We start from the raw sequence: 12,010 nt of genomic DNA on the forward strand, positions 1-12,010 counted from the left end.
CCGCCCCTTCGGGGAGAGCGGCGGCGCCTTAAAGGGCCAGTAACGAGGGAAGAGTAGGGGGAAACTGGGGGACGCAGGGATGTGGGGGAAGGGGGAGTTGCGCAGTATGACAAACGTAAGCGGTGTCAGAGGCCCAAGGAGCACCGCTAAGTGCACTGCCTCAAGGATAGAATTACTTCAGCACTGAAATAATAAAAATCCCACCCCAAATCCAGGATCCAGCCACCCGCGGGGCGTTCCCCGGCAGCCTGAAGTGATAACCCCCCGGGGGAAAGCTTCCTCACGGCCTCCGACGCACTGGGGACCGCTCCCACACACAGCTCGGCAGCCCCTGCGCCTCTTCCTGCACAGGTGGAAGGTTTTGTCACGGCTGAGGCCTGGCCCCTGCCCGCCGGCCTTGGAGACGAAGCCGCTGCGCTGGAGGCTTCTGTCCCAGCCCCATCATCCACCGACCCTCCAGGTCACAGGGACGACGCCGTCCCCCAGCCCGGGGGGGCTCCGAGGAATCAAACAGCGATTACTTGCCTTTCTTCAACTCCTTGTTTAAGACTTTACGGGAGAAGGGGGTAAAAAAGGCAGGTCCCCGTTTGATCTTCAGCTGCTGCCACCGTAACGCTCCTCAACTTTGAAGTGCTTCTCTGCTGCAAACACAACTCCTGTAACCCAGCTGTCTCCCTCTTTGATAATGCCACACAGCCGAGAATTATTGTTTTTACAACACCATTCAGGCCATTAACGCGCCAGGAAAAATGCTTGAAGCGACACATCTGCTTGAATCACCGAAGTTTTTAGGGGACTCGCAGTGCTTTTTCGATGTGAAGGATCTGTCATGCTCTTATTTATAATGCAGCCCCATACACAAAGCTTTGTCAATGTTATTTCCCTCATCATTCTGTGGAGCCTGTTTGTTTGGCTTTTTTTTAAACCTCTGCATGGAGTTTGCTCTGTTTTCAATAATATTCAAACACCCACATGAAACAACTGCCTCCCCCACCTGCGCTCCCACGCGCCTTTATAAGATGATGGCAAAGGGAAAAGCTGCTTTCTTATGCCCTCTTAAGTGCCACTGTTCAGCGGATGGGAAATGATCAACAAGTACTCTCCTTCTCCAAGCAGCCATTTGTCCGTGTGCAAAGAGATTACAAACACCAAATTACCAAAGGAGATGCAGGTAAGGAATTGTTTCCCTACTCCCTTCCCAGGGCAGGCGGCGGGAAGATGGACAGCGTCTCCCTTTTTTCCTGTGTGGCAGAGGTCAGGTTTATAGTTCCAGCCCTGGCTTACTCACTTATTAAAAGCAGTTTCTCTGCAAAATAATGTATTAGCAAAAAAGTCTTCCTTTAGAAGTTTCTCTTTAACGCAAAGGATAAAATAAACCTTGTTACGGAGGCGGAAGTTTATTTCTGTGAGATCTACTCTACAAAACTCTACAGCCACACAATCGTTTGTGCTCTAGCCTGCAGAAAATTCAGAGGATCTCCATCTTCCAGGAAAAAAAAAAAAACTTGAAAAACACAAACCACTTAAGATTTAAAAATTCAAGTTCTTCAGCTTTTAACCTTCAAACCCGTAAGGCAACAGAAGCAAGTCAAAGACCTAAGTGCAAGGCAGCTGGCACATGTTTCCCCCACCCTGTTTCACCTCTTGGCTGGAAAAACTTAGGGGTGGCTGATCTCATGGGGTATCCTGCCTGTCCCACAAAATCACATTTGTTTTCTATCTTCAGAGAGACTAAAGCCAGACTACAGTTAAATATGGAAAATTCTCATTTAACATCCTTTGCTATAAGTCACAATCCAGAAGAACCTCCAACAAGGCCTTGATTTCAAGCCGTTGAAAGTTCTGCATTTTCAATAACAATTATTAAAATTAAAGAAGGAAATTCTCACTTATGAAAATGACCAAAAAGCAGCATGTCAGAGACCAAGTCGTCTTGCATTACTTTCTAATACAGCAGATAGGAAATATAAACAAGCCATACAAATACTTTACACACACAGTAAGATTTTTTTTTTCCCCAAAAACATTCATTCGGTCAGTTTACAAATAATCACTCTAGGCAGATAGTTAAAAATATCATACAATGACATGAGTACAACCTCCATCTTATCCCTCAACTTTCTTATTAAAATGTAGAAATTCTCCTTGGCACAGTAAAAATACATATATATGTATGTATATATATACACTGTCCATTTTCTCTCTGTATTCCAAATATTAACAAAAACATTTTAAATGCATTGTTCTGGTTAGCATGAAATGACATTACAATTTATGAATTGAATAGTAATGGACAAATATCCCTTTTCTCTAGAAGGGCTGATAAAAGTATAAATCTACATCAAAAATAAAAATCAGTTGCTTTTAAGAACAAGATATCTGTTAAAAAAAAACAAACTCAAAGTTGTGCTGTTTCCATCAACACAGATGTCTTAAGATTTGTTTATTATAGAGATTTAAAAGCAAATTGAAAGCCTTTTCTCAGTTCCATGAATTTATTTTTTTAAAAATGATGTAAAATTCATTAAAGTTCTGAAAATCAAGTTCATGCACAAAGGGTAAACAGCAGCTTTCAACGCCATAGAAAACAAAGCAGTGGAAAAAATACTGTTTTTGAGACATTCAGAAAGCAACTTGGATGCTTAAAAAGACTTCTAAAACCAGAGCTAAATTAAGGTAACAAAAGGTGGCACAAAAACTGTATTTATCTCAGTCTTCAATATGAAACAAGAAAATCAGACATGCGTATCTCTACTTTTTCCATTATTAGATAGCCTGTGTACCTGCAGTTGTTGATCTGCACCCACTTGCAACCAGATCCATTTTGCAGTTAAATATGCAGACTAGGAATTGGTTTTAAGGCAGTCAGTTAATCACTCTCTTCATTGGAGTCAAAAATGTCACTGAGTCGGAAAGCCTTCTTCTGTTGCCTGGCTGTTGAATTGTCAGAACTAAGGTGCTTCCCTTTCCTTTTTTCTAACTTTTCTTCAAGTTCTGGAAGTTTCTCTTCAAAAAGATAATCAATAATTTCTTTGAAAAAAGAAAAAAAAAAGTAGTCTTAATTGGATCTGTAGGGGAGCTGGATGCCTAGGGGAAACAGGATCTCACAGACAGAAATTATTTTGTCAGTGTCAAATGTAAGAAAAAATCTCACTATTCCGTAGTAATCGCAGTGGCTGCAGGGTAGATCAGACACATACATACATGCAAAGATAAACTAAAAAGGCACAGTCATTAAACTTTTAAAGCCAAGGTACTAAAGAGAAGAGGTTGACAAGCACTGCATGAAGATGCCATTGAAAGTAAACTGTTATTAAATAAATAAAAAAAAAGGCATTTAGTAAAAGAAGTATAAAGCCTGAGATTTTAGCCGATTTACTTAGGGGAAAGCTAATTAAGGAAGAATTGAACTATAATACATATTGTCTTAGATTCAAGCAAAAACCTTAAGGAGTATATACAAACACCTGGGATACTGACCAGAAAAGGTCTTTTTTTGCCAAAAAGGGACACAGGAGACTTTTAGCTTATAAAATTTTGCTTGAACATAGGCTTTAGGGAGATCTCTGAAAAGAGAAGAGTTCAAACAATTAGTGGTGCAAGGAACTATTACAAAGTTTAGCTGTTACTGAGTTACCCGTTCATGAGAGTGACGCCAGTCAAACAGTATCTTAGCTTTAGGTAGAAAGGATGGATTTCAAACCCTAATCAAAACAGTTTTTCAAGACAGAAGTTCCCCTTGAAGGTAAGAACCTAAACCATGCCATTATGCATATGTATTATATGTTTAGTGAAAAGTAGAAAATGAAAGTAAATGAAAAAACGGTAAATGAAACTGAAAGTATGTGGAAAAGGAAAAAAAAGCACTGTAGAGAAAGTATAGCATTCACAGTATTGGTAATTTCATATTCAACACTTAGTTTGTTTGGAAGAAGACTATGATGTTGTATTACACATTCCTATAAATATCCCTTTTTCCTGTGTTAGTTAATACCTGGAAAAGTCTTTGATAAAAGACTTTAGCACAGACTACATAACACAGTTTTAGTACACAGAGTGTGCTGGGAATACAATAAGGTTTGCCTGAGGCAGTTAAAATTAAGTTTCAGAGCTTATAGGCATGGTTTATTGCTCAGTACTATGCAAAGATATACATCTGTACGTTACCAAACTAAATGACATTTTCTATAGTTGCAGAGGCCTAAGAACTTTGATTCTTTTGTGGAATTTTTAAGACTGCCTGCTTCAACTATCCTTTGTATCCATACAAAAAGGGGAAAAAAGTTTACCCAATAGTGTTACTGAGTTCTTCCCAGTTTACTTCATTAGCATCCTCCACTTTCATCTCATACAATCTGTGAACGTAATACAGAAAAGCGGTTGCGAAACCTGTATGAAACTGCAGGCGTGCTGTTCTCACCCTGCAAGCTTTTATAAACACAACTCAGAACAGTAAGAGATACAAACACATTCCAGTAACTGAACTATACCTTTTAATAAGGTTGATCTTGGCCTGTAATCCTTTGGTCCCCCTATATAACTGCTGCCCTTTGGTCATCTTGTTTGTTAAAATTGTAGTCCTTTGAAAACACAAAAAAAGGTTTCTATCATTTCAATAAATTCTAAGCATCAAAAAGAAGTGTCTTCAGGATGCTACTGCTGCCTCAGAGAAGCAGAAATCAGGCTTCACTATCACAGCAAGAAGAAAACTTACCACAGCTAGCAGAGTTATTTGTCTCAGACACATTTGCAACACCCCTTCTGTAGCCTACAACCTATTTATTACCTATCAATCATCGTGGTACAAAAGTTTTGCAGACTGGAGTTAAATACTCCCCAGAACACATTTTACTATCTCAGTTTAGTATAAAACCTTACCATTTCTGTTTACATTGTCTCCAATATCGAGTTCCCACTTTAGCTTCAATCTCAGTCCATGGTAATTTCTGGTACAGTTTCTCAGAGTCAATCAAGATCTCTCTATGTGACTTTTCCGATGATGAAAGAGAATTTGCATCTTCCGTTTCCATTCTTTTCCTAATCACCTCCTCCACTGCACGCCTTAACTTCTGGGTCTCCTCCTTTGACCAAGGGCCATAATTAATAGCTAAAATAGAAAAATAAGGTTAAGGCATAATTTATGATAAATGATTAGGGAAAAAAAGGCAAAAGAGCAATGCTTCACTTTGCATTATTCTTATTTACAGGACCAGCTTCTTAACACACTTCCCAGAAACTCTTCTGTGTACCAGGTTTGAGAGAAGTTCAGCCTAGTCACTAAAGAATAGCACTGATCCCTAGTTTCTATCTTTTAAAACCCGGTTGCCAAATTCCTCCCGCCCTCCCCCTGAAAGCATCTATTTACATGCCAGTTCCTTTTAATAAAGAGTGGCATTTGTTCCACTTCTTTTCCCTTTTCTATCAGAGGCTGGGGTTTTTCCTTCTTTTTTAAACTTCTGTATGAAAATGCAATCAGTGGTCTGGAAAAAAGAACCACCAGCACAAATTAATTTTAAAAAAATCCACTCTAGGGATTTTTTCCTAAAGTTTAGGGCACATACAACATACAGTTAAAATAACTTCTCAAATTGAAATACGCAGAATGAATTGTTTTCCTTAAAATTACATACCCGATTTGATTTCAGAGTATTTCATAGCAACTGAGAGGTTAGAACGGGACATCATCTCAGAAATCTTCTTCCAATCATTGCCATGCAGAGCATGATACTTCTTTAATTTTTCTTTTTCTTCCTTAGTATACCTAGTTGAGGAAACGGGCACAGCTTCAGCTGCAAATTCAAACCATTCCAGTATCTTAAAAGAGCTGTAACCTTTACAGGCGTTTCAATGTTACTCATCGCTACCATTTCAAGTCACATGTTAGAACAGAGGACCTGATAAGGGCTAGTCAGAAAAATGAACCGTCAATTAAATCATAGTAACTGGCACAAATGGGAGAGATTATCTTCATTTATATCCATTTTTAATGTACAAATAAACACCAGAGACTGGTATTAGCATTCAGAAACTCTTTCAAATTACTCGCTTACCTCCCTTTGTAATTATTTGGGTCAAACATCTTCCTTGCTCGATAATAGATCAGCCTCCAGGGTCGTGGTATGCCCTCAGCTAGAAGGTAAGTGATTCATTTTTAAGAAACATTTCTCACGCTGGTGAGGCCACTTTAAAAAAAGCCAAAACAAAACAAAACCAAAAACAAGCAACATACATTTTCATGACCGTGTTGAAGATTATCTTAAGTTTTACTGAATCTTTCTATGTTTGGTTGTGAAATAAACAACGATAAGAACATCTTGATTTCAAGAAGTTAGCCTCTACGTTAGCATTATGGATGGGCTGCTGTGCTATTTGTTATCCGAGGCTGTGTTGCTTGAAGTCCCTATTCTCTGGACCACGTTAGCCTTAGTCCTTATTCTCTGGACCGTAACCAGAGCCCCGAGGTTCTATTGTATATAGGATGAGTTATTTGACAACCTGACAAGGTAGATGTATATTTGTCTAACTTGGCAACAAAACTTACTTTTAAGGTATCCTGAAGTGAACTGTCCTCATTATAATACTAAAAAACACACCCACAGCTCAAGAAGACCCTTGCCCAGGTGAAGACCCTTCCCCCGTGCAAGCATAGTAACAGAAGAGAATGACACAACCGATATTATAATTATATGTAAATCACTAACCAATCATTGTAACTGGGAGTGTACTACCTTGTAATTAAGAATGCCTGCTTTCCAAAACTCCAAATTGAGTCTTAGAGCGTTCATCATCTGCCAACTTACGGTAACAACTGTGCTGCCAGTGATGGATTCTCTCCATTCAGGAGAACGTACTCTACAACACTTCAGTAACTGCAAAGGAAATGGTCTGAACAGAATCTCCCGAGGAGTTTCAAAGATACCATTGTTATGACTGTGGTAAGATTGTGAATGCCGACAGCTGGTAAATAATTGTGTATGTCTGCATTAGGTGTGGGTGAATACCAAAAACTGAACGTTTGAACTCTCAAGCACAAACCTGTTACTACCTACCTACAAATTGTATGGACTGGCTGTAAATTTTGATAACATCTGGATCAAATCTAAGTGACATACTGAATACTCCCATCAACAGAGAGACGAGACAGCCACCAATCAGGAGGCTGATGAGATATTGTGCTTCTGCTTATACACTAGTTCAGTGGGGAAAACCAGGGACTGGGGACGTCCAGCAAAACACAAAGTGAAGATTTTGGCTGAAGGAAAGATCCTTGAGGTGGGGGAAGATCCACAGAGACCAACACCTGGGAACACATAACGGTCTTGGTCAGCAATGCCCAGGACAGGTAACTGCAAGCAACTCACATAACACTGACGTGACTTTCTGCCCAATTTTCCCACACCAGGAGCAATCTCCCAGATGGGAAGGGAAGTCAACACCAGGCAAATGTGACGATGCAGAGGGAATGATCGTGTGTGTGAAATAATCAAGGAGGAACAAATCTGTAGGCTCATTGATCCTTAAATAAATGCTAGTATCCAAATCCATTACAGGTTGTCATTTACTCTGTCTTGCCTATGCTAACGATACAGAACAAACACAGAACGGAAAGCCACTGAGAAAGTGCACTGTGTAGATTCATCAGAGATGTTACAAAATGAGCATGTTTGCCATATAAAGTGCGAATGTTTTCTAACCAAAGGAAGCCTAACAAAATGAGGAAAGAGAAAGAGAAGAGATGCTCCTCCTGCAAACAGAATCTTAGCCATAAGAATTTCATTTGTTTTCCTCGCATCTTGGAAAACTACTATCCTGGTTTTGGCTGGGATAGAGTTGATTTTCTTCCTAGTAGCTGGTATAGTGCTGTGGTTTGGATTTAGGATGAGAATAAAGTTGATAACACACCGATGTTTTAGTTGTTGCTGAGCAGTGCTTACACTAGGCAAGGACTTTTCAGCTTCCCATGCTCTCCCCACAAGAAGCTGGGAGGGGGCACAGCCAGGACAGCTGACCCAAACTGGCCAGAGGGACATTCCATACCATGGGACGTCATGCTCAGTACATAAACTGGGGGAAAGCTGGCCGGGGGGGCCACTGCTCGGGGACTGGCTGGGCATCGGTCGGCGGGTGGTGAGCAATTGCACTGCGCATCACTTGCTTTGTATATTCTGTTATTATTATTACTATTTTAATTATTAAACTGTTTTTATCTCAACCCACGAGTTTTCTCACTTTTACTCTTCCGATTCTCTCCCCCATCCCACTGGGGCGGGGGGGAGTGAGCGAGTGGCTGGGTGGTGCTCAGTTGCCGACTGAGGTTAAACCACGACAACTACCTACTTTGGCTAATAACCTAATTTCTTTCAGTTTCTGCCATCTAAACCTGCCACCTATTTACGTGCTCTAAGAACAGTTGACAATTTCAGACAGGACTTAATCACACCTCCCATTAATAAATCACTATGCTTAATTAAAGCCTAACAAATAACGCACCTTAAGCCATAAAGCCCAAATGCAAGTTTCAAAGTCTGTAAGTGCTGCTGGTCACGATGATATTTTAATCTCTAAACTCTTCATACCCAAGAAAAGATAATAAGAATAGTATACTGTACAGATTATCAACTACATACTCTCAGCAGCATACTCCTTTTCGGCCAAATTTAGCAACATTAGTGCTTTTCAATAAAAAAATTGTTTTAGAAAATACATCATGATATCACCAGGTTGTGGAACGTAACATTCAGCTATTTGAAAAAGAACTTAAATACTTACAAAGTTTTTCACAAAAAAGATGTTCTGCTTTTAGGCGATTGATAGTGTCCTTATCTTCTGGATACCTCGAGGTAAACAGGAGTTTTTCAGCACTGTCTATTCCAGTAATCAGTAAGAACTCTTCAACATTCTTCCGGATTTGATTATTTTCCTTCTGGGAAAATCTGCCAAACTTGACAGCAATACCTAAAATACACAGAAAGTTTTATTTTTAAAAAAAAAAAAAAAAAGCAGACCTCAAATACCATCTCTTGTGCATTACATTTCAGGTTTTAGCAAAGGTATAATGAAAGATCAACAAATTCAAAAGGTGAAAAGAGAAAACTGAAAAGAGACGAAACAAGAGCTGGGATCAGGTAATTTACACGTACGCTTTGGACTGTCATTTGACAATGAGGAAGTAGATGCTACGAAGCACAGAAACAGAAGATACGTCCATTGGAACGAAGGGAACCAGACTCCATGGATGCGACAGACATGATTACAAAACCAAACTATTTTCTCTCTGTCAAAACATTAGCACAGCTGCACAGTCCTTCCTCTCTGCAACAATATTTTGAGAGCTCACCTTGTTTTTTAAACTGTTTAAACCTCGCTAAGTCTCTTCCAGCCATCTTCCTGATTGAACTGTCCGATATATTCCTCACATGAGGAATAAACTCTTCCAATTCTTGTTTTGCAGTATCCAGATCCACGATTAAACACATGGTAGAGTCCAGGCACTCTTCATCATCCAGACTAAGCTCATCAGAGGCTGCCATTTCAGTAAAGGAACTATTCTGGTCCTTCTTTCTATTTGATGCCGAGGGTTCCGGTGTCCTGATATAAAAAAAAGGAGTAAAATAAAATACACCACTAGAGCTCCAAAACAGAGATTTTGTTAGTATCTCTACCATTAAAAGAATTAACATGTTCATTAATTAAAGAACAAGTAATACTTCACGCATCCACCCCCTTGTATTTCCAACCTTTTAACACAGACATGATTTATTATCAAATTTCTATGCTTACAATATTCAAAGAGCTTGCTGAAGGTTTGAAAATCTGCACCTTTCCCACAAAACTCTCACACGTGGACATACAGAAGAAATAGTGTCTCTTGCTACCACTGACAACACAGAACTTTTCCATCTGTCTCTTACTAGTGCTCTTGTTGTGGGTTCTAGACACTGTAAAAGCACCGAGAGCTACTTACATGAGCATTGTTTGCACAGAACATTAAATTCTGTAGTTGACCTTACTAGTTGCTTGGTAGAAATGCTTATGCTCACTACAAAAACCAAATTTAACAAATGAAATCCCTTTCTTCCCCCTTTTTTTCTTCTTACTAAATATGAATCGCTTACACATAAATCATTTCTATACCTACAGTTTTTAAATAGAAGAAAATATTCTATGTTGAAGGCAATAGTAGTGGCTTCCTACAAATTTTCATTGTATCTTCACAAGATAACTAAGCTCTTAAAGTAGATCTCCAGAACATCTTAACATACTGTAAAGGTTTTTGAAGTTGCTTTTAAAAACACATACAAACAGACTGAAGAAAAATCTGGGACCCAAATAATGTGACAGAAACATGATGGGGGGAAGAGAAAAAAAACCCACAAAACCTAAACTTACATTACATCAGATTCTGAAGAGCTTTCTTCCATGACAAAAGCGCTGCTTTTTTTTGCCTTTCTAGCACGCACCGGAGTTTTTCGAGGAGATGGATCAGCTGCTTTAGTCGGCTTAGAAAAATTAGCAGGTACCTCCATAGAATCTTCACTCACGGCAGGAGAAGCATCACGGCCACCATCTTCGTGCCATTGCTGGGGCGTTGCCACACCACCCTCTTCTGTAGGTAACGGCAAGACTGTGTCTTCCCTTTGCCTGTTTTGCTTGGGAGATGACAACAGTGACTGGCCAACGGCTACATCTGTGTCTTCCAGCATATCTTGGGTACTACTGCCTCTTTTCTTCTTCCTCTTCTTTTTTGATCTTTTATTGTCATTTTTATCGTATGTTTCTGAGGTAGGCAGCTCGTGTACCTCACCCTCTTCAGGCAATTTATCTTTCTTTTTCTTCTTAACAGATTGTTTTAAATAAACGTAATCAGCATTGATCTCCTGACAACTAGCAGTGCTATGCGGATTTACTGTGACACAAGTTACCTCACTGTGCTCATCTGCACTGTCGTTATGCTTCCGCTTCTTTTTTTTCTTTTTCTTTTGGGAAGCATCCACTCCAGTTTCATTACTAATTTCACGTTCCAGTCCTACACAAGAATTATCTAACGAAGACTGTTGCTTCTCCCGCTTGTTCTTGTGTTTTTTCTTCTTCTTACAGCCTTCACCATTCTGTGCTGCTCGATCTTCAAACAGCAGTGAAGAGGCACGGCTAAGCTCTGCGTTTTGTATACTTTCTCGTTCATCATTTTCATGTTTCTTATTGCGTTCTTTGTGTTTTTTCTTATTCTTCTTCTTGAAAAAATCCTGAACTTGAAAATCATCTGCACTTGCTTTTTCTGTCATATTTTTTCTTACCTTAAATAAAAAGCATAGATTATAGCACTCGAGTAAAACTTATGTACCATTACACACTGTAACACAGTAAAAAAAAAATTAAAATTTAAAAAAACCCCAAGACATAAAAATACTATGGAACTACTCAATATTTTCTTAGAAACACAGAATAAAGATACTTACTTTTCAATCCAGCTAATCTTGGAAAGTGACTATGAGAAAGGAACACCTTCTTCATCAGATGTGCATCACACAGGCTGTATTCAGCCTTACAACTGCCTTCCTATAACAAAGATACACTTTAATAACTATTAGCTTTAAGCTGATTTTGAATAACTAAGCAATGACAGACTGCTGTATTCAACTCTGCTTTCAGCACTGAAACAGCAACAAGCTAAAAGTAATAAAGAAATATTAAACCAGTCAGCGCTAAAACCGAGTTCTCCGATTAGAAGCTTCTGACTGGCTTTGCCCACGTTCAAACAGGCCCAAGCCCAGCCAAGACCCACCAGCTCCACCGGACTCTGTAACCAGAGAAAATCTATTCCTGAAAACCACAGGTACACAGAGCAGGCAGGAAGTGTTTTTTAAGCACCTTTTCTACGGCCAGCACATAAAAACCCCCCACAGAACAACATCCCATCACCTCTGAAACACAAGACCTCGAATTTCACATCCCCAACAGAGTTTCCAGCGCTGAGCGGTACCAGACACGACCTCCGAGCCGCCGGGAAGCG

The 12,010-nt window shown here is 39.6% G+C and overlaps 1 protein-coding gene across 3 annotated transcripts; it reads right to left on the reverse strand.

The window, feature by feature from the left end:
* Positions 1 to 1,911: 1,911 nt before the first annotated feature.
* TTF1 (transcription termination factor 1) lies at positions 1,912 to 12,001 on the reverse strand. 3 transcript variants are annotated; one of them, XM_009286953.1, is made up of 12 exons: positions 11,991 to 12,001; positions 11,457 to 11,556; positions 10,390 to 11,294; positions 9,338 to 9,588; positions 8,770 to 8,955; positions 6,051 to 6,129; positions 5,631 to 5,761; positions 4,879 to 5,107; positions 4,491 to 4,580; positions 4,290 to 4,355; positions 3,481 to 3,566; positions 1,912 to 3,030 (listed from the first exon to the last, which is right to left on the reverse strand). In XM_009286953.1, exons 3-12 carry the CDS (start codon positions 11,280 to 11,282, stop codon positions 2,870 to 2,872), a joined length of 2,172 nt encoding a protein of 723 aa, XP_009285228.1. In that variant the 5' UTR covers positions 11,283 to 11,294; positions 11,457 to 11,556; positions 11,991 to 12,001; the 3' UTR covers positions 1,912 to 2,869. The 3 variants fall into 3 exon arrangements, with proteins under 3 accessions (XP_009285228.1, XP_009285227.1, XP_009285229.1); XM_009286952.1 differs by having other exon boundaries at positions 11,920 to 12,001; XM_009286954.2 differs by lacking the exon at positions 11,991 to 12,001 and adding an exon at positions 11,936 to 11,986.
* Between the last annotated feature and the right edge of the window lie 9 nt (positions 12,002 to 12,010).

This window comes from Aptenodytes forsteri, unplaced genomic scaffold (assembly GCF_000699145.1).
Source record: "Aptenodytes forsteri isolate BGI_AS27 unplaced genomic scaffold, ASM69914v1 Scaffold136, whole genome shotgun sequence".
Classification (NCBI taxonomy): Eukaryota; Metazoa; Chordata; class Aves; order Sphenisciformes; family Spheniscidae; genus Aptenodytes; species Aptenodytes forsteri.

Excerpts from the sequence above, each read along its gene's own strand:
- TTF1 (XM_009286953.1), bottom strand. The coding sequence starts at position 11,282 with ATGACAGAAAAAGCAAGTGCAGATGATTTTCAAGTTCAGGATTTTTTC. Across the intron at positions 5,762-6,050 it reads CCAAATAATTACAAAGGGAG|GTATACTAAGGAAGAAAAAG; the intron begins GTAAGCGAGTAA and ends TTCCTCAACTAG. Across the intron at positions 4,356-4,490 it reads AAGATCAACCTTATTAAAAG|ATTGTATGAGATGAAAGTGG; the intron begins GTATAGTTCAGT and ends TTACGTTCACAG.